The sequence below is a fragment of the Nomia melanderi genome, chromosome 10, assembly GCF_051020985.1.
Source record: "Nomia melanderi isolate GNS246 chromosome 10, iyNomMela1, whole genome shotgun sequence".
In the NCBI taxonomy this organism is placed as follows: domain Eukaryota; kingdom Metazoa; phylum Arthropoda; class Insecta; order Hymenoptera; family Halictidae; genus Nomia; species Nomia melanderi.
This window is the reverse complement of record NC_135008.1, coordinates 210,810-232,908: the sequence shown is the minus strand read 5'-3', so window position 1 is coordinate 232,908 and position 22,099 is coordinate 210,810. Positions and strand designations below refer to the sequence as shown.

Here is a 22,099-nt window from a genome sequence, read left to right as displayed (position 1 = left end):
GTGGATAGAGAACAATAACCCGCGCGGAATGCGCCCCGGCGTTGTCGGTTATTAGTAGGTGTTACGGTTACTTCTAATTCGTTATTTTCGAATTCGATGCCGCGAACAATGGAGCAGGTTTCATTGCGACTCGGCTCGACAGCTCGGGAAAAGATCGGCGAAAGTTTCATCGTTTGTCGTTTGTCGTTTGTCTCCCGATTAAGTCGATTAACGAATCGATTCGATTCGAAATCGACCGAAATGAAACGATAAAGCGATACAAACGAAATTTCAACTCAGAGTTTCAATAGGAAAATTTCGAAAAGCCAATTTGCCTGTCCGCTAGTTTTACCGTTAATCGAAATTCGGTCGCAGCTGCGAGCAACAAATAATAAATTCCGGATTCTCGGGGTTTCATTGGTTGTTCGAGGTGGCAAATCTGCCCCACGCGGCCGCGTATGGTACGCGGCACACCGAATTGGCCAGGATCTGATCAATATTCAAAGACACCCCCGGTTTTGCCGTGAAACCGAGCATGGTCGTTGCTCGAATGAGATACCGAGGAATGTTGCTGTTTGAAATTTCCCGTAAGCGCATAAGGATTCGGCGATGATCGATCGGACGATCCAACCACGATCGACACCAGAAACGTCTCGGACACGTTCGAACGGACGCTATCGTCACCGATCACGCGAAATCCCGCTGCATCGAGAATAACTCCTGATAATTGAATACTTTAATGCACGTATTTATAGCGAAAGGTCAATGGTAATCGAGCTTGTATCCGGGGAGCGACGATAAACGCGGGTGAAGGACAACGCGCGCTCGCGCGGCTCGGCTTGTCCCATTTCTGTGGGAAAACCCGAGCACGGGGTGCGAGCGACAATAGAGATAATAACAGAGCCGCGTTAAAAATAGCGTCTACGTGCGCGGCTATCGTCGGAGACTCAAAGAAATTAATCATCACCGCGCGGCGCGGACGAATTTGATCTTATTTCAACGTTCGATAGCGTCTTCGTGTATCGAGGTCGTACGAGGGGAGAACGGAAAGAAAGTAGCAAAATCGGTTTTCAAAATCGAAGATCACGCGAAACATTCCGACCCTAGTTCTGGACAACTTTTCCCGTAAACTTGTTCGGGCCGTCAATCGCGCGACCACGTGACGCGACAAAATGGCCTCCGAGACGAAGACACGGCTGCGTAAAGATGGCGCGTCGCGTGTCCCGCGAGAACCGAGATCGCGAGCGAATTTAACGCCACATTCCTGGCCAGAAATAGGAAAAAAGACAAAGCCCGCGGTGGCGGACGTTGAGTCAGCGACAAGGGCTACACGCGAGGACGCGAGGACGCGAGGACGCGAAGACGCGAAGACGCGAAGACGCGCGCCGACAAAGCCGGATGCGTAGGTTACGCGTCCCTGACCTAGGATGTCTTGATATTAACAAAAGGGTGAGGTGAGCGAGCGACGGTGAACACTGTGTTCGGCGCAGGGACGCGAAGCGGCAGGAGACGAAAAGAGGAGAACCGAGGAACGCGGTAAACGAGCGTGAAAGAAGGGAAGCGGAGGGAAGCCCCTTCGAAGCCGGGCAGCGTTACGGACGCATTACGCGTTACGCGTTACGCGTCGGCCAGCTGAAAACGCGGCAACAAAGAGCCCGCGGGAAACAAAAGAGCGATCTCGACGAACTGTCCCGCCTCGTTAAAGCGCCGAACCGCCCTCCGCTCCGTTCTCCTTCCTTCTTTCCTATTTCGTTTCGTTTCTTATTTCGTTTGGGTATCGGTGAATCGATTTCTATGCTGATCTTCTCCGAGAAGCTATCTTTTTAAGCGCGAAACTTTCATGTTTATCGATTCGTCCAGGGTCACCCGGTATGCAGCGTGCAGACGTTTCCGCGTGAATTCATCGCGTCGAGGGAAAATCGCGCTACCGCGAGCCTACGTGCTGGAAATCTCAATCAATCCGGCAGTCCTGCCTGCTGGAGAGTCTCTTCTCGGAGGAAACGAGACGGAATCGAGCAGCGGGAGAGTGGGAGAGGAAGAGGGAGAGGGAGAGGGAGAGGGAGAGAGAGAGAGAGGCCACGGCCGCGAGGATACGGCTGTGTTTAAAATCGAACGGAAATCCAGTCGAACCGTCTACCGCCATTGCACCGGTTACTAATAATAGAGTAGATACTGGAAGGATAGAAATACGACTTCCTTCGCCACTCTGTACCCTTCTGCGTCCCAAGAATAACGGGCTCCGTGTTCGATACACACCCGAACGAAATAAGGGGTCAGGGGCGGCAACCTAATTCGAGCGTCGGATACAGCCGGCGGACCATTCGAATGGGGACCGAGCATCCCCCGACATCTCGTTATTAATCCGAACAACCCACTGGGAGACCTACGAGAATCCTACGAAATTTCAATCTACGATCATGAAAAGCTTTCTTTTCATCTGCTAGTTGGGTCGGACATTTTTCCATCTATTTCCTATTGGACAGAGTTGTTCTCTTTATCCTTTGCTCTCTTTGCGCTGTTCGGCATAAAACAGGCGAAATTTCCATCAAGATCTAGAGTGCACCGACAAGTAGACTGTGGATTTTACGCGTTTACAGCATTCGAGACCGCACGAAACAGCTTACCAAACAAGTCATTGTTTCGAACTTGCCCGCAGTGGAAAATGATTGATTTTCAGTTAACGGGGTCTGGGGAATTAGCCTGAACGATCGAACGAACGTTGCCCTGACTTTCCGAAAAGGAAATACCGATGAAAAGATTCTCGACGCGGCACGCCGCCCACGCTGCTAATCGAAAGTTTCGAGGTCCATTGCCAACGCCGAGTCTCTACTTCTCTCTTTTTTCTTCTTTTTAAACAATACATTTCAACAATATCGGCGACGCGATCGAAAGCAACTTTCACCGGAAGAGCCGGTCGGAGTCGTCCATTTTCCTCGATCGAAAGATCAACGAGTAGCTCAACAATTGGGGTATTCGATTCGCGTATTCAACCTCGATCCGGTAACTCGATACCCTGACGAGTTTCGACGATCCTCGTCCCACACGGAACACACCGATCGGACTCGATCGTGTTTCTTCTATCAATGGAATATATCAATAGAGTATCAATGGAATATCAATGGAATATCAATGCAATATCGATTAAACGAAGACGGAGGATAACTGCTACGGTGACCAGTCGAATAGCTGGTAATCTCGGGTAATGTATGAAATCGGATATAGGTATATAATACAGTTGAATTGCGCGGTCATTTGACCGGTCGCGGTGCGTTTAGCGTTTGAAAAATGTAAATCGAAGAGAAAAGAATGACGATGAAATGTTCTCCGTCTTGTTGTCCGGTCACTTGTTGGAATTCGAATTTAGGTTGCGTTCCGATCGAACAAACTAGACTCGAAAGATTTTTCTGAATAAATTTGTCAAGCTGCTAGGCGAGCCTTAAGAATTCCGTACGTCCGTGTTCTTTAAAGCACAGCACGCGAAGCGAGGCGAACACTCGTGTTTACACGTCCCATAAAATATGAAAGGCAACAAGGCTGATTTATCAGCAGCATACTTCGAGCCGGCTATGAAATTTCCTCAAAGAAATATCCTCGTAGCTGCGCACGATAACGGCGTCTCAATTTACGTCTACGTCGTCGTTTCGGTCGTCGCAGACTTCATCTGCCTGTGCAATATCGTCCGAGCCACTAGCCGAACGCAACGGGAACGACAATATCTGCGTCGCGTCAAAGGGAAATAACCGGAAATTATAATTCCATCCGCGGCACTTATAAATCACTTTTCAGTCCCGCGTCCCTCGTCTCTGTATTTCCAAACTACTTTGTAAACGGAACGAGACTACTCGCGAAAGCTTCCTCGTTTCTTATCCGAACGAGATATCTCGGGCAACGAATGCGTCGACAGAGGTCGACCGTCGATCGCTCCGATGCTTAGACGCTTCGTCGAACTTTGCGTATCGCCGATTCGAAAGCTTTTCGCCTCTCGTCGAAAAGTAAAGCGGGCCGGACCTAAGATTTTCGGGATCAAAGAAGACTGGTCGGATCGGTGGGGGGCACATCGAGGGAAAAAGAATCGTTTCCAGAGTTTCCTCGGAGGCCTCTGGCGGCGGGAGGATCCTGTGCCCGATCGAGAAACGCGTGTCGTCCCACAGGACTTACCTCTTCAACGAAAGATCTCTGGTGCATATTGGTCCAGCACATTTTGCAGGGGCACACGTCCTTCTCCTTGAGGCTGTCGCCCCTGTCCCTGTCCCTGGCGCTGACCTGCGGTGGCGGCGGCGGCACCGGCGGCGGCAGGGGGCTGGTCGCCACCTCCAGGCTATCCGAGCTGGAATTGTGGCGCCTGGGCGGCGTGATGTTCGTGGTTATGTTCCCTTGCGAAGAGACGTGCTTCGTCTCGATCGATCTCCCGTGATCGTTGGACTTGGAGTGGGACGGCGACAGGTAGACGTTCAACATGCACTTATTGCTATTGCCACCACTCTGCTGGGGCTGGGGCCGCAGGAAATCGTCTAGCAGGTAAAAGCTTTGCGCCCGGCTGGACCTAGTCGAGGCGCCGCGCGTCTCGCTGCTCTGCTCCGTTTTGCAGATGCTCTCCCGATTAGTCCTGGCCCGGCACTCCTCCTCGAACTGGTGCCTCACCTGAAGATGCCTCTCCTCGACGGTGTCTCTGTCCCCGGAAGACTCGCCGTCCTGGTACAATCTGCGACTGACCTTCGACCGGCCGGTCTGCCCGAACTCCCCGTTCTCTCTGTAGATGTCCCTGCTGACCCTGCTAACCCGGGCGGAGTAAGAGGTCGGCTGCTGCTGCTGCTGCTGCTGCTGCTGCTGCTGCTGCTGGGGCTGTTGTTGCTGCTGCTGCTGCTGCTGTTGCTGCTGCTGGTACTTGCTCGACATGTAGCAGGCGCCGAGCAGATCCTCCGAGATCCACCGCAGGTCCGACTGCTGGACCCCGTGCGAGCCAGTGCTAGCTGGGGTCCTGAGCAGAGCGCCCAGCGACCGCCACTTCCTGTCCTGCTGGCTCGCGGAACTGGAAGACACCGAGGACCTGGTCCACTTCCTGTCGTTCCCGGTGGAGGAGGACAGACCAGCGTTCCCGACCGACCATTTCCTGTCGTTCGTCGGCGAGGTGACCGACGGCACCCACTTGCGCTCGTTCGACGGGGAGGCCATCGACGTGCTGGACCATTTCCTCTCGGACATGGTGGCGGTCGAGGCTAGAGCTCGCTCCGATCCGGTCAGTTGATCCTCCCGTTGCCTGGCCTTCCACCAGGAGGACGTCGAAGCGAAGAGGATCAACGCGCCTCGGAGGGGATTCTGGTTCTTCGAGGTGCCGCCTTTGGGCGAATGTTCCCGGTGGTCCTTGATCTTGAGCGAACAGTCCCTGTAGTTCGAGTCGCACTCGCGGTCGCTGAACGCCGAGGCGTCGCGGTCCCACAGCGCGCTCTTCTGCGCTGCTACCTCTTCCTCATGGTAGAGAGTGGCGTTCGTGCTGCGCAACCGTGGCCTGATCTTGACGAAACCGTAGTCGTTGCCGTCTTGAAGGGACTCCAACGCCTCGACTCGGTGTTGCACGGTGCCGGTGCTCGATTGCTGCAGCAGCGAGGACTGCCCGGAGTACTGGTGATGACCGGTGCCGGTGCCCGTGCCTGTCGTTGTTGTTGTGCCTGTGCCTGTGCCTGTGCCTGTGCCGCCGCCACCGCCGCCGCCGCCGCCGCCGCCGCCGCTGCCGGTCAGCTGAAGGCTAGGCTGCTGCAGCAGCGTCGAGGTCCTAGCCCGATGTCCCTCGCTGGCAGTGCCGCGCTGCAGGCAAGAGAAGCTCGCCGAGTGTCGCAAGCTCGAGGGCGGGTTTCCCGGCTGACTCACGCCCAACATCTTTCCTGTCCCCCTCTTTGATATTCAGTCTTTGATCTCTTCGGGGTCTCTAAAGGGTGGCCGAAGGTCTTTGTTCGTTGGCTCGGCGGAGAGGGAGAGTCCGTGGATATCGCGGCTCGACGGACAGACGGATAGACGGATGGACGGACGGACGGACGGTTTTCGAGGTTAACAGCCTCGTCTCGTCATCACTGGTGGCAGTGAGCTTTGTCGCCGATCGATCGATGATCCCAGTGAATTTCGCGGATTAAACGGTCCCCTGCTCTCGTCGGCAGCTGGTGGCGATGGTGACGGCGGTCTCGTCGTTCCGACGTGCGCATCGTCGTCGCGGTAGCGTCAACCGGCGGCAGCCCACCCTCGGCTACATCCCCGTTGGTCCCGGCGACTCTATTCGTACCGTGCGCCGACGGTTCGCACGAAATCTGGAACAGAAAGTAGGAGACCAGGATAGGGGCTAGCAACTCAAAAGAAAAAACTGCCGGCGTAAACGTAATTCGGAAGCGACGAAGCAGCGGCCACGGGTGTTTATCTTTTTTCCGTTGCAGTTCCGGCGACGGGTGTTCGCCGATGGCTGAGGCGATGCTCGTCGCCAGGCTGCCGGGGATGTACCGGGTGTCGGGATGCCGATGGCCAAAGTATTCGTCCATTCGCATGCGCCGCGTATTATCCGAAATTCGATCTCTCGTCCGAGTCGGAGCGCGCGCGAATCGACGTTTCCGACGTTAACTTTAACATTTGCCAAGCGTGCCAAATCTATCGCGAATGGACGAATACTTTTCGAACCGAGCGATCCAAGTTTTGCTGAAAAGAAAACCGGATCGTGCGAAGATGTACTTTCTCGGTATACATAGGCTGTTGCGACGCATGCGCAGGTTCGTTGACGATTTGCCGTTGCGATTGCTTCGCGAAAGTTGCTAATGGTTCAAGCGGATATTTCGTGGACACCGTGTATTCGGCGAGCAGGATTCTTAAGCATGAGAAAAGAATGCGAAACGATCTCGGTGAGATGGTCCAGAGATCGGTGAAGAGCGAAGGTCGTTCCGCGACCGATGCCTAAGGCCAGGCATCGGGGATGTCTACCGAAATGCTTCGAAAATTCGATTTCCCTTTGATGCGCCGGAAAATCGCCTCTCGAGGCTCTTTTCGCGTATCGACCACGTCGGACATAGAATATTTCGAAAGCCTTGCAAACACGAATGAAAAGAAATCTTTCGTTCGGACGTCGAATTTGTCAAGTTCAATGCGGTAGACACCGTCATCGTCGATGAATAATCACGCACGCGTTGCCATGCTCTTCGACTCGAGATTTATGCAGCTACACGAAAGAACAAGCATGGAGAAAATATAACGAAACATAAAAGTAAGCAGTTGAAATAAAAGAAAAAGCAGAAAGAAACTTCACAGGGGTAAGGGGATCGGGTCGGAGTCAGAGTTGTCTATCTAAAATTCACATGACACACAAGTAATCTAGGAATAAAGAAGGGAATCAAGAATGTCACGCGAAAGGTTCTTTCCTGGAGGTCTCTGGTTCCGAAGTTCCAAACGTAGGGCAGAGCCCGATGCGGCAAAATCCATCGATACGATCGATCAACGTGCCAGTTGTTCCAGTATCGACACGAGTTGGCGACGCGTCGAACGAACGCATCGGATTCCGTTGGACGTACGAGCTACGTGTATTTATAGTTTCCGCGTTGATAAGAAAATCTAAAAACCGATTGATAGGCTTGCGGTAGGTAAAGTGTCGAGATAATAACTCGGAAGGGGGGCGAAAGAAGAGTGGCGCAACGTCGTCGAACGAAACGGAATTCGCCGATCGTAACACGTATCGCAGCAGCGGGTTGTATCTCGCGTCGTCTCGGAGATTTCTCTGAGTTTACGGCAACGGCACGCGGCTGTCTGCCGGCCGTCTATGTAGGTGCAAAACAGTGAAAGGTTTGTCCGAGGCGGCACGAAAGCGAAGTGACAAACACCTACACGGTCGGCGCGGCGCGGCGCGGCGCGGCGCGGCGACGATGTGTACAACGAGGGGAAAAAGAGGAGAAAAAGGTGGAAGGAAAAAAAGGCAAGGCCGTTCGACAGCGGATAAAAGTTCACGCTTGCATCGATTGCGAAAGAACCGCCGCTGCCGCCGCTGCCGCCGCTGCCGCCGCTGCTGCCGCTGTCGCAAGAATAATCACGGCTAATGGGGAATAAGCCGGACCGCGAACGGCCGGGGAGATCTGACTTAGAACTTCATTTTAATTCCGCTACGAGATAGCAATTAGACGGTGATACGCGGCCCGCCGCGAGCCTGCACTTTCCACCAGCTGGCTGCGCCGTTGTAGACCAGTTCCCTTACGCCCGCACGCTCCGACGCGACGGCCGGACCATTGCACTGACATTGCTTCAGTGCGTTCTTTCGCGAGCGCACTCGCGAGAGCACGGTTTCGACACAGGCGCGGAGAAACGAGCGATCTCTTTGTCCTTGCGCCGGATAGTTTCGACGATCAATCGGCATTTCCCATGCCGATCATCATCGCGCGCAACTTCTGATCCGGACACCTATTCTCGTCCGAACCGATTTCATCTTATCGTAGCGTGCACTTGTTCGTCTATTTCGAGTTCGGTGCTGTGTCTATACAGATAATATTCGATGACTCGCTTACGCGAAATTTTCCATCGGATCCGTCGAGAAACAAGGAAATCCGGATGTTCGTCGTTCAAGACCGATATCGGCGAGCAACGGAGCAAAGACACGACTTTCCGCGGTTTCATTCCGACGTTTGCCACGTCCGAGAAACCGCGGGAGCGTTCGGTCTCGCAAACTCGCCTCGCAATTCTAATGCAGTCATTACCCGGGACCGTTTAAATGGAAAAACCGTCCCTCCGTCTTCCCTCCGTCTTCCCTCCGTCTTCCCAGCAGTCCGTTAAAATCTCCGCGCGCGCTCTCCGAGTCGCGGAGCTAAAACGCGAAGCGGCGTTTAATTAATCCGCTGGCTTGACCGAATTTTTTTCATATTTTTTGGGGACGGCGCGCGATGCGGATCATCTTAGAAACCGCAGAACCGTATAGTATTCAGTGCATGAAAGCGCGGAACGCGAGGCAGCCGTGTGCCGCGTGCAGTCCGGCTCCGCGCCGATCGAGAGTGGAATCGTATCGATTCGTTCGGAAATGCGGAACGAGGAAATTTCATGTATCTCGCGAGAGAGATCGCAGCTGCGGGCTTTCGCCGGCTGCTTCAATTTTCAGCTGATCCATCGCGCCGCGTCGCGACAGGCTACAAAGGAAAACCGGAAAATACAGGAAAGAATTTTCTTCTCGAATGAAATCGAATCGAAGCGATTCCGTTGCTGCGTGCTCGTTGCTCCTCGTAACTCGCTCCCGATCGCAGAGTTCCGTCTTCCGTGCGTCGCGCAGAGCTACTGCGTCCGTTAACGGTTGGCAAATAAACCAGCGATCCAAGAAACCCGATCGAATTCGCTGCACGCGATGGAACTCGGTGATTTCCCAGCGATCCAGGATCGGGCGGTTCGCAATTGAATTACAAATGGTCGGCCGATAATAACGGCCGTCCGAACGCGGTACGTAACCCGCGAGAGCGCGCGTTCGCGCTCTGGATATGCATCCCGTCAACCTGGTTCGCGTAATTGGCCAGAAATCTTCGGCCGTGACTAATTGCACGCCCGGTATGTGGAATAAGCGCGCGCGCTCGGGCGCCTCTCCGCTTCTTGCCCAAGATTCGCGTTGCGAAAGAAATTTGAAAGCTCTTCCTCCGCGTTCCGCGCTCCCGAGGGCGGGAAACCGACAGGCTAAGGCGGCACGGCAAGGGGAAGGGGGCTGATTAATTTTGAAAGGCGACGAGTTACGTGAACAACACGCACGGCTCGAGGAAAATGCGCGAGGCGAACCGACCGAGGAGGTTCAACGGGGATTGCACCACGGACGAACCGGCCGCGATTTATTTCCTCTTACTTTCACGGATATAAGCCGACAGCTGCTCTTCGACCGTTGACGCGGGACGCGTCGCCGCTCGGTCCGAGCTTCTTTTCGAAAGGATGCTCTTTCGCGCGCCCATCTTCTTCCCTTGGACACCGAATCTAGATTCTAGCGGGAAGATCACCGACCGACTCCTTCGACTCCTGTGCGACTTTCTAATGGAAAATCCTGCGAGATTCCGACCGGGCTTCTTATAAAACGCGAACCTTCCACTTTCACCTCCCCTAAGGTATTTTCTCCGACGATGCTTCTGCCTTATGCAATAAATGGGAAAGTAAAGATACTTTTTTCATACGACAAGCGTCACGCTCCGACGGTCCAAGCGTCGATCGTGTTTCCGAAAATCTCGTGGAATTATGCCGAGTCACGGTGCAGACCTGTGTACCACCGGTGATACCGGGTTGTTAACACTTCGAACACCGTGCGAGTTATATTTAACCGACGCTGTGTTTGGTCAAGAGGTTGCGCGAGTTAAATATAACTCCAACCAAGAACTGGAATCAACGTTCCGCGAGTTGGATACGCTTCGCGTTTGCCACGTTTCGTAGTTATTATTTTTCGTCGTTGCGGAGACTCGAGGAAAAATTCGGTAAGATGCTCGTAACGTTCGATCGTGCATCGAGATTGCGAGAAACAGTGGTTAACTCGGTTAATCGAGCTTTCGCTTTCTACTACTTTCCCCGTTTCTCAGTGATTTCGACTCATCGACAGTTTCCTGGTACTTTTCCACTCGATTTTCCTTTTTCCCCATTTTCGAGCGGACAGCGTTCTCCAGTCGGGTCCCGGACTCGCCATCGACACGCCGCGTGATCGCGCGAGCACACCTCGATGCGTTGTTCACCGGTCGAAGCGAAGACCGGCGATCGCGATGAAACGAGCGATCAAACGAGCGATCAAACGAGCGATCAAACGAGCAGCTATGGCTCGCAGGTCCGGGACTCGGCAGGCCGCGCGGAAAAAGAGATTAGCGCAATTACTGCTGGCTATCCCGAGCCTAGCCAGAGGTGTGCACTTACACTGTACAATTTGTCGCTGGATTCTTAATCGATCAACGACCGCGGCCACCGCAACCGTATTTCGGGCGGCGGATAATTACATCGATCGGGATCGAACCCGGGCAGACCGTTCAACGTTTGGAATGTCGACGAACGGTCGGATCGTCGAGTGGTCTGTTATTTTCTTCCGCGAATCATGCGAGGATAAGTTCGTCGAGAGAGATGTATCGACCGAGCCGCGTTTTCAGATGCGACGGCTCGGCTTATTCCATTCATCCTCTCTCGATTATCGGAAACAATCGAGGAACGATCCTTTCGCGAAAGAAGGGACTACGCGAACTGCGAAATACGGAGGGGTGTTCAGTTCGAAATCTCGGTTCGCTTACAGAGTGCTTGTCGGTGAATCGATCGATTCGAGTGCAAAGGGTTCAAAGTGGCCGACAAAAGACGAATGTTTCATTCGAGTCCGGAGGAATGAATCCAGTTTATATTCGGTGAATTCCGTTCCGAACATTTTCCGACGCGATATCGCCTGACAAGGGATGAAAAGTTAAGCCCGACACTCCAGTGGATAGCTCGCGATAACGCAATAACGCGATCACGGTGGTAATCACAGACGCGGATCGGGCAACCCAAACACAAATGTTTTTCATCTCGCGCTCGTATCGGCCACGCTAATGGATTTTCCCCGTGAAAGGTGCTTTGACCTCGCTGCCGGCGGTGCGCCGCCGAGCCGCACTTCGTCGACCTCGCCGCCCTTTTTTTTCATCCCTCTCGCGGTGCACCCTACGCTCGGAATAAACGACAAAAGAAATAAATCCGCCACGCTTATTTTCAAACGGAACATCGTGTTCCAAGCATTATGCCGTTCGTTAGTTTCTTTGTTAGAATTTACATGTTCCGTGCAACAGCTTAACAAAAAGTTTTGTTACTCTCCGCTCGCGGTGGCCCGTTAACGCGCGTTACGAATCCGGTTCATCGTAATAAAGAAGCCGGTCCGTTGTTATTCGATGTTACTAAAATATTCCGACACGAACGCGGTCCATAATGTTACGCTTCACGATCGGCAGCGATCTAGAGCGTTCAATTCGAGCGCGTTAACCGAAAACACGCCGGTAGAAAAACGATGAGCCCGACTTCTCGCCGAGTCCGGCCACTGTGAAATCGAACAGATGTTTCCGTCGATCGTCAATTACGACGCAATTGACCTTCACCGCGCGAGATGCAGCTTGTTGCCGAAATATTCAGTCGTACGCGAAAGTTGTTGTATCTGGAAAATACGTTCGAACACCGAATTCTTTGAAAGGGAAGTCATTCGAAAACCGGGGCTCGTTATTGTTGTCGTTTGCTATCGTTATATACCATTATTTACTGCATTGCAGCGTTTTTCTATGAGAATCTATATAAATAGGTAGACGACACAATAGTTTCTCTGTTGCGATACGATGTAAACGAGTTAAAAAGCCAGAGTTACTCTTTGCCCTGCGAACATCTCGAGTACATACATCCCGGTTTACGTTCGAAGGAGACGCGTATTATTCCGAGGAAAACGAGCTGCCCGAGCCTGAGGCGCGACGCTGCCGTGCGTGACATTCCATTTTGTCGGCGACGAACACGGCGACGAACACGGCGACGAACACGGCGACGGCACGCTTCTCGAGTTCGCCGCGACACAATGGCCGTGTCGCGTAACACTAGACAGCGCACCTTGCGAAACCCGGTCCACGAGGACGAGGCCTAAGAGGGTTGGATCCGCGTTACGCACCGACATCTTCGACATCTTCGACATCTTCGACATCTTCGCGCACCGCGTCCTCGCAGCGTACAGTTGCGCCGTTTCTGGGTTTTCTTCCTCTTTTATCGGTAGACTGCGAATTGTACAGCAAAAGTCGATACGATTACACGTAATCAATGAGAACTGCGAAACTGTAAACTTGTCGCCCTTGCGCTGTTACGCTAGACGCGTCGAGTCATCTCCCAACTGTACAAAGAAAAGCAACGAAAGCAAAGAATTTTCTTTATTTTCTCTAGTTACGCCGCGAACAAGACTGCAATCTTGATCGGGGAGGAGAGGCTGCTCCTCGCGAGGAAGCTTCCCGTAACGAGCCGCAACCCTTCGGACGTATCCGGTTACTCGTACGCACGCACCTAACCACCTTTTCACTGTCCCTCTCACGTTCAGATACGCGCGGCGCTGCTTTATTATCCTTTCCGGGGACTTTGTATTAATTTTATTCCCGGCGATAGCGAGAGCAGCCCTTCCCCTCGAGCCGCTAACTCGCGGTTTTTCCTCGATCCGAACACGCTTCCTGTATCTCGCTAATTTTATGCCCGTTCCAAACGATACGCGAAACGGATAAGCGAGGAACGAGGAATTAACCGACGAGTTTTAGATTATGGCTGTCGCCGGGTATCGCGTCGGCTCGGTCTTTGCTCTGGTTCCGTGTTCAAGGAAGTCCTAACGTGTATTTTGCTTCATTGGACACTCCTCTCGCGACTTACTTGCACTATTATCGAATTATTATTATGGAATGAGTTCCATCGGTGTGTACCGAGAACATAAACAGCGCGTTATCAGAAAACTGATAAAAGCCTACCAGAAAGTTCCATATTACGGACACGAGAAGGACTCGTGCTCCGTAACTTCCGATTCGCTACTGGTCATCGAAGATGCGATCGAAGATGCGATCGAGAAACAAAACGAACAATCGATCGAAAAATCATCGGAAGATTCGAAACGCTGGACACCGTTGCCGATAGCATCGCGGAAATGGGACCGGACCATCGACAACTTACCGAATACGGAACCAAATTATTCGCATATAATACGCGTATGATTACATATACTTGCGAGTGAGTACCTCGCTGGTAACGAAAGATGATTTTACAGTTATTTCGCTTGTCGTTCGCATTCAACGTTCCTGAACCGTATTCCTCCTATTCCCAACGTAATTAATGTACCGCGGATCTTCGAGCGAATGTAAATTTCTAATAACGCATAATCGGGAAAATTGGTACGCACGGTAGTTCCAGCAGGTTAGATATTTCTGGTGTGCAATGAAATCTGTCGACGACGAGAGTACCGCGGTGTAGAGTAGCTGGCTGGTCGAACGCGAAGGAAAGAGAAAACGCGAAGTGGAAACGACGGGACGTGACGCGTGCCGGTCCCGGTGCCGGTCCCGGTGCCGGTCCCAGGTATAGTTGAAGAAAGCGTGAACTTTTCTATAATTAGGGACTTTATAAATTACGATCGTTAATTGGCCGGGCGCATCGTTGGTCATTAGCGCGGCGCGCATGCATGCCGATCCTTTGTTGCTGATTGGCGTGTTAATTATATTGCCGGCGATCCCGACGCGCGGCCGCACGAGAGTCGTGACCAAACGAGCTCCTCGCGAACCGGTGAAAACCGCTAGCTAGGCAAGGGGAAATCGCGGTGCGAATCGATCGACCGATCGGATCTTTTTTCGATTCTTTCTTTCTACCGATCCAGTGTAGTGTGCGGAACAATCATCCACGAACAATTCGGACAGGTAACGATGCGAGATAATCCGATATTACGAGAAATTAATAGAACGAACACAGAGTGTTCCGTATTCGTTGAAAATACTCGCATGGACAAACAACGGCAAATGGAAGAACGAATGTCGAGCAAATGATTGGAAAAACAAGTATTCGATATTTCTGGCAGACGACGGTGACCTCGATCGAGTGATATTTTTTAAAATGGGAACTCTGGGAAAGAGGGTTCTCCCCCTCTTTTTACCCTCTTTCTACCCACTGCATGCGCGTTTCCTGCATACGCGCATCCCACGGTGCAACGCATCGAGAGAAAACGCATCACAGGTGTGCACGGATCGGAGAGGCGTGGGCAGACCAGATATACACGCCGAGAATCCTCCTCGTTTTCGCCGGTTTCACGCGTTCTTACGAACAAACGTCCGACGCGGCGGAACAATTCACGAGGATCGTATCAATTGAAATTCCCGTATATCTCGCGTAGAATTCACCGATCGCGTAGCGTACCGTACAAACCACCGTACTCGTCGGAATTCTCCAAATTCGAAAGTTACGCGAGCTAACGCGAACAGGACTACGATTTTCGAAATTCACCAAACGAGACGTGACATCACTCGCTCGACACATTCGATATAAATGGAGACTGTCGTTTCTAAGAGTGAACGTCGCGGTCACTTTGGATGCTACGCGGTATATTGCCTTGAGAACTACAGTAGCGTGGCTTTGAAAAGTGCAGCAGTGCGTTGGAAACTATAGTATTGCTTTCGTAATTATAGAATCGCTTTGCAAACTGCACGATTCTTTTCGAAACTATTATATAGCATTACCTCGGGAAACCCAGAAGGAAAAGCAACAGAAATCAAGCTCGCAACCTCGCGAGCAACCTACATCGTATACAAATCCACTTAATCGTTATCCTCTTGAAACTCCAACTAAAACCAAACACTCGAGCAATTCCGGATCACTCGGAACCGATCCATTCACCGTGATCCCGTTCCCCGGATAAACATGATGTCACCCGCTAATTCATCGGGAAAGTGGCAAGCTGCAAAAAGCTGACGGTCCCTGCCGGTGTCCCCGGTTAGACCGCGCTATACCGCGCTATACCGCGCTATACCGCGCTAGACCGCGCTAGACCGCGCTAGACCGCGCGGGCAAGGAAGAAAGAGGGAAAGAAAGCGAGAAAGCAAGCAAGCAAGAAAGAAGGAAAGAAAGAGACGCGGACGGACCAGGTCGGAGAAAGACAGAGCCAGCGAAACGAGAATAGATTGGCCATTGTCCGGCAGCCTACGCTCTCTCTAAGCAAAAGCGGGCACACCGAGGCTAGCGGGCAGTAGCTTCCATTCAGTGGCCCGAGAGGGGAACGCTTCGAGCGGGGTCGAAGGTTCCATCGACCTCGCCGGCGCAAATTACTCCGGGCTCTCGATCGTCCGCTCCCGCCCGGATTTTCATCGATCAATTTTAATCTGCGCTCACGAGACGTCGTTCCCGTTTACGACGTCTGATCGCGAGCCTCGACCAGCTAGCAGGCCGGGGAGGAAAAGGGGACTCGCTTCGATGAAATATTTTACGAGCCCAAATCTAACAATACCGACAGAAAATGATTATCGACGGCGGTGCCTCTCACCGCGACGCAGCGTATTAAACCGTGCGAGAACACGAGCTAGGAGCCGCGAATAATCTTACAAATTCTGATTATTCGTCGGTGCGTTTATGCAAACGCTTATGCGGCTATCGTTACGATTGAATTACGCTTCGAGAAACTGGAATCGAGCGGAAGATTTTTTAAAAGTGAATCGGCAGTGTCCTTCGGATGGCGGAGGGCGCAACGAAATTCACTTGTTTTTCCCTTTTCTTTTCGAATATCGACCCTGTGCAATGGCAAGTTTTTCAGAAACATTCAATGGTTCACGATGAAATACACCAGTGATAACCAATCGAGCCGGATCTTACCGATGTAGTTTAGGAATGTAAACTCGTAACGATATCTCTGATCGATCGAACTGTATAAAATTCGATGGAGCACCTTATGTAAGGGTCGCACAGCCAGCCAGTGGTTTCCCGTTGCTTTCACGACGTTAATAGATCCCCCTAATGGCCACCTTCCAATCGATTATTGTTCCGCGAGTAATTGTAATGGTTCCTTTTGCCGGGAGAAGTGGCACGAGGACGCCGATGAATGAAAGCGAAACCGTGTAGGCAAGCCGTGAAGAGAGGCGAGGGACGGAGGGAAAAGAGAGAGAGAGGCTGCTTTCAGAGTGAAACGTAGACCTACGCGAAAGCTCCGTAACGCTCTCAGACTCTTTCGATTAACCGTGAAGAAAACGTTATTCGAATCGCACACGCGGCATTCCGGCTGTCCTGGTGGCCGTGTGCGTTCCAATTGTTTCGCTGGACCGTTGCGCTCCTGTATCCCGTTGGTACCTTAACGGCTAATGGTTCGAGCACTTAACGTCCGTGTACGCTTATTAGCGATTCGCGTTGGGCAAGTATCATTGAATCTGCACGCGCGAATTCGGTGATCGGCCGTACCCGATGTTTCGCGAACCCTTCGGGACGCAACGACTCGGGACCGTTGTAAATGCCATACCGTTTCGATCGACGAGTAGCTCGCTCGCAGTAGTTTTCCGCTGAGCAGCAGTTACCACCGAGTAGCTCGCAAGCTAACAAGTTCAGTTTGGACGAGGCCAAAGAATCGCGAATCGCGAAGCGCGAAGCAATCCTCTTTCTCCGACCTGTCACAGGCGATTCGTTGTACGAGTCATAAATCGAGATCGGTATCTGGTTGACCCGAGGTTGCCGAGGTAGCGGTCCCGTCCACCTAATCCCCGCGGAACGGGGTAGAGACACGGGCACCGTGGCCGAGACACACCGGCTCCCATTAAATTGTAATTCATAACGCGACAAAACACGCGAGCGACAGCCAATCCCACCGTTTCTTCTAACGTTCGCAATTACGTGCCGTGACATCATTGGTCGCTCGGTACACCGCGCGGACGGGTGCTTTTAGCCCCGTCGATGCGCAATAAGACTGTCTGTTTATGAAGAGCACCGCAAAAAAGATCTTCTTACCGAGGGACGTTCTTTCCTGTGACGTTCTACAGGCCACTTCACAACGAGCGATCGGCAGATTTACAAGTATCTCGATTCAGCTTCGGCTTCGGCATCTCTTCCGGATCTACCGGATTTCGCGATCAACGATTCGAACAAAGGTTCACGACTAATCACGATTGTTCGCGATAGAACGACGAGCCTCGGATATCCTAGAGTATTCGAAACATCGATTTCAACAGTGAAATCAACGTGTCCGATGAAAATAGAATATAGCGGTCCTAGAGACGATTAAACGGCCACACGACCGACTCACCTTCAAAGGTTACGTTGGCATACCCCGATTGTCCGGTGAATGAAAAGACCCGACGGTTATGAAACGCCCTGTACGATCGGGTGCACGGAGGCTTAACAGTCACTTGATTGCGATGGATGAAATATGTAATGGGCCACGATACCTGTGCGCCGACTCTAATTAAAATACTCTATTCGGAGCGCAATTTCTTGCAATAGTTTCGTATAAAAGGCATTTACGGGTTGAATGCTGGAGGGGGACAGGGAACAGAGGAAAGGGAGCGCGTGTGTGCGCTGCCCAGCGGCTCGGCAGCACCAGCAGCACCAGCAGCACCAGCAGCACCAGCAATAATGGCAGCAGCAATAATAACAGCAGCAGCAGTAGCAGTAACAGCAGCAGCCGGTTAGAAGATTATCCTAACAGTTCTGAAATATAGTGGCTTCGGAGCGGAACCCGTCGCAACGTGACGGTTTAATCGAACGTAATTCGGAGAAGGCGGAAAGATGAAAGAAACGCAAGGCCAGTCCTGGGTCATTGCCGTCGTGCGAGTCTTCGTGCGCGAGTGCTCGTCCTCGCATGCGGGCCATGCCCGTGCAACGCACCTACACACCGGCGCGGCGGCGCCCCGACACGGGATCCACTATACTTAGAATCTCCGTCTATCGTGTCACGTACCGGGTGAGTACGGGAAACGGCTAAACATTCCGATTTAGAGCAACCCTACGATAGGATCGATCGACACGAATGGATGTTACGGAGGCCGTTCGGATGGATGCTGGGCTGATGCGAGATACCGGCGATTTTAGCTACGACCTTAACTAATCTCGATCGAGTTCACGGCTGTCGAAACGATTACGCTTTCTCGAATGCGCTCCAACTGTAACGACGATGCCTATTTAACGCGTCGATTATCGCGAGAATCTCGAGCGTATCGCGTATCGTTTATTCTTTCGTAGCAAAGACGCATCGAATCAATGAATTATATTTGCTACTGAGATTCTTGCGGTGACGCGTTGCACTATCGTGCATGTAATAGACACACCGAATACTTTGTATTCCGCATGAATCTTGTTATGGTAATGTTCAAACAACTCGATATTTCGCGTTGCGCGTGTCTATACGTTGATAGGTTAATTCGAAGACACCCGATATCGAGAAGACCGCGAGTCTCGTGCTCGGGTGCAGCTTCACTTAGAAACAAGTGTAGCTTCAATTAGCCAGTTTAGACGAGTCTGACGAGTTTTCTTTCAAAGTTTGCTTAGCTTACACAGATTCTCGCGGACAGGTTTATCGAAAAGGAGAAAGAAGAAAGTAATCGAGTAAAAATCGGTTTCCTCTGTTACGGGCTCTAACAAGATTCAACTAAAAAACCCGATAGGACCCGACAAGACCCGACGGACATTGAAAAGCGTCCACAACGTTCGCTTGACCCACAGATTGCAGCTACCGCGATCGCATAAACATGCAACAAACTCGCGAAATCCGTCTAACCTAGATACTTTCCTTTTTCAATCTACTTATTCGTTCGTTTTCGCGACCTGATTCCATAGCCGCAAGTGTTAGTCGCGGCTACAATTTTCCCGGGGAAAAGGAAATCTTACGCGTCACGGTTTCACGCGTTTCCTCCAAGAAAACCGATACGCCGCGCGAATAAAACGAGCCTCGAAAATGCATTCGAAATCCGTCCCGATGATCAAACTTCCGGGAACTTTCGAATCGCGAGGAATCATCGAAGACGTGGCATGCTGGAACCAGATTGCCGTGTCGGGGAGTGATGGGAACAGTAAATTCCGTCCGATATGCCCGACGATGTGTTCGCAATTGTTGAAATTCCCTCTTTCGGCACCGGTCCAACTTCTTTCTCTCGTCGTGTGTCACCATCTTACGAGCAATCTTATTCGAATAGTTACTTATCGATGGTCGTCCGATCTCGTTGTTCGATTCGTTGCTACGTTGTTCCAACGTATAAATCCCCTAGCAGTTCGTTATTACGAAACTCTCGTCGATTCTTTGGTTCGATCGCGAGGCGATCGGCGGGATTCCCCGGCGCGGCAGGCTGGGATGAAAATATCACGGCGCGCCGCGGCGCGGTAACCGGCGCGGTAACCGGCTCGGTAGTACACGGATTTCGAGTTTCCGTGGTGGCGGAGATAGGGGATCTCTCTCTCTCTCTCTCTCTGGGAGAGGACGTGGTCGTCGCGCGGCGCGAGATTACACCGCGTGGCGCGAGGATAACGTTACTGCATAAGGCTCGGCCGAGCGAACGAGAGGCGTGGGCGTCGGTTAGGTGGTGCCTGGTGCCCGGTGTCTGGTACCTGGTACCCGTAGCCCATACCTGCGCCGCCAAGTGCGCCGCGCGGGTATTTGTACGTGAAATAGCGCCTTATGCGCTATCTCGTTCGAAGGCGCGATATATCGCGAACCCTGGTCTTGTCCGCGTTGTCGCGTAGGAGTCTTTACCAATACCCCGGCGGGATGCAACAGGCCTCCGCCATTTTCCTTCTTCCGATCCTTTAGCCGCGTTTCCTTCCCGCGCGGCGAGATCTCGAACCTCCGCCTCCTCCGTCTTGCCGCTCTTTCGTTCAGACATCCCGTTTTCCTGTACACGCGAGTTCCTCGAGCTCGCCATTCTCCTTTTCCGCCTTTACGGTGATTTTTCCCTCTCCCCTTGGTTCTCTCTTTCCTCTTCGAGTTGGTCGATGGCTTCTGTTTCCTATTCCGAAGCTCCTTCTTTTCACCGTGTCCCGTGTACCATTTGATCCTTTTTCTTTGGTTTGTCTCCCTGTCGGAAGAAGACCATCGACGGTACGACCCCGGAGGGCAACACCTGCTCTCGCGAATACACCGCGCAAAGTCGAACGCGTCTCGCGTATACCCGCTGCAATCCTGCGTTCTATGTGTTATATAAGACGAAACCGACTCCCATACCGGTACTCCGTAGCCGGGCACCGACGGTCATGGTGGTTACGCTGGTTTACCGGAGGTTACGAAGCCCCGTCTCGCCTGGAAGAAGAGGAGCGACGGATCGGTACAGTCTCGTCCAGGCTAACCGAGCCGCACCGGGACTGGTCAAGCGTGACCCCACCGAGATTACTAACGTAGAATCCGGTTATAGTAATTATGGGCAACCTTATCAATCGGCCCTAAAGCGCTCTGCGTACGAGTCGGCTATTTTCATTGAATATTTCACGTGTCGTCGGATTACGCGAAGCTCAATCTTGAGAGCCGCTTCTCGAGTGCAAACGGTTAATAACCTCGTCGCTCGAAGAAAAATCCGCGTCGACGAGCGAAACGAGAAAACCCCTTCAACGTCTAGTTGGAATTTTCGTGAAACCGTGTCCCGGAAAGAGCGAATTCGCGCGAACGCTGCGAAAGATAACGACGAAGAGGTTTCTTTCAAAGGATATACTAATAACCGATAGCGCAATTAGAATGCCGGAGTGACACCTCGCGTTAGGGGTGAGTAGCGAAAAAACGCGTTTTCCGTTATTTCCATGCGGGGCACACGGCGAGAGCAGACGGACGAGCAAGAGGAACGAGAGGAACAAGAGAAACGAGAAGACAAGAAGACGGAACCGTGACACGTGGGTCCCCTCGCGGAAAGGAAGAGCTCGGCGCTCGGCGCACGGCGCGACTCCTCCCGTCCACCCACCCCATAACAGGATACCGATGTTAAGCACTTCCGTGATGTATCGCGTGCCTCCTTTGTCTTCCAGCCGTTTCGAGGGAATTTATTCCGTGCTCAAGGTGGAATGGTAATGACGATAACGAGCGGGGAGCCGAAGCGTTTAGCGGGCTAGGGGAGACCGAGGCGAATCGGAGCACAGGGTGCCAGAAGTAAGAATACAGTTGACGTTTCTTGTACCGCCAATTACAATGATATTGCTCGGTTTTTCCGCGTTCTTTCGGAAAGAGATTTCAACGTTTCTTTCTTGGTTTTTCTTGGCAGTGTTCGGGTGATTTGGTTGGTTTCTTTAGTAGTCGTGTAACTCTCGTCGACGAAGAAAGAAAATATACGCGAGAATTCGGAATTTCCAAACGATCGCGAAAATTAGAAAACAAAGAGAAACGAGGAAGAAATCGTCTGACACGAACGCACGAGAAACGAAAGAAACGTTGCCAGTAGCTTCTCTCCGTCGATCGCACGACCCGCCGACTCGAGAAACAGACCGTTCCCCATCGAACGCGCGATGTTGTTGCGCGTTCAGCTCGCGTGAACGCGGGAGTTGGTGAAAATTCCTAAATAAGTTTCTAGCGAAGGTTATTAGTCTCAGTAGAAGGGACACGCGGTTACGAGCCACACGATTTTCTCCCTCGAGCGTGATTCGTTTTCCATCGCGTGTTCCCGGACCGTAGAAAAATCGACTCGGATCGGCGTCTTCTCTTTTCGATTTCTTTCTCTTTTTTTCTTCG

General features: G+C 52.2%; 1 protein-coding gene across 1 annotated transcript in view; it reads right to left on the bottom strand.

Moving 5' to 3' along the window:
• Positions 1 to 22,099, bottom strand: part of LOC116430348 (uncharacterized) — a 169,382-nt gene that overhangs the window by 116,360 nt on the left and 30,923 nt on the right. Inside the window, 3 exon segments of the mRNA XM_076371794.1 lie at positions 4,138 to 5,590; positions 5,625 to 5,670; positions 5,673 to 6,275. Of these exon segments, the coding sequence (XP_076227909.1) occupies positions 4,138 to 5,590; positions 5,625 to 5,670; positions 5,673 to 5,853 (1,680 nt within the window). The 5' untranslated portion in view covers positions 5,854 to 6,275.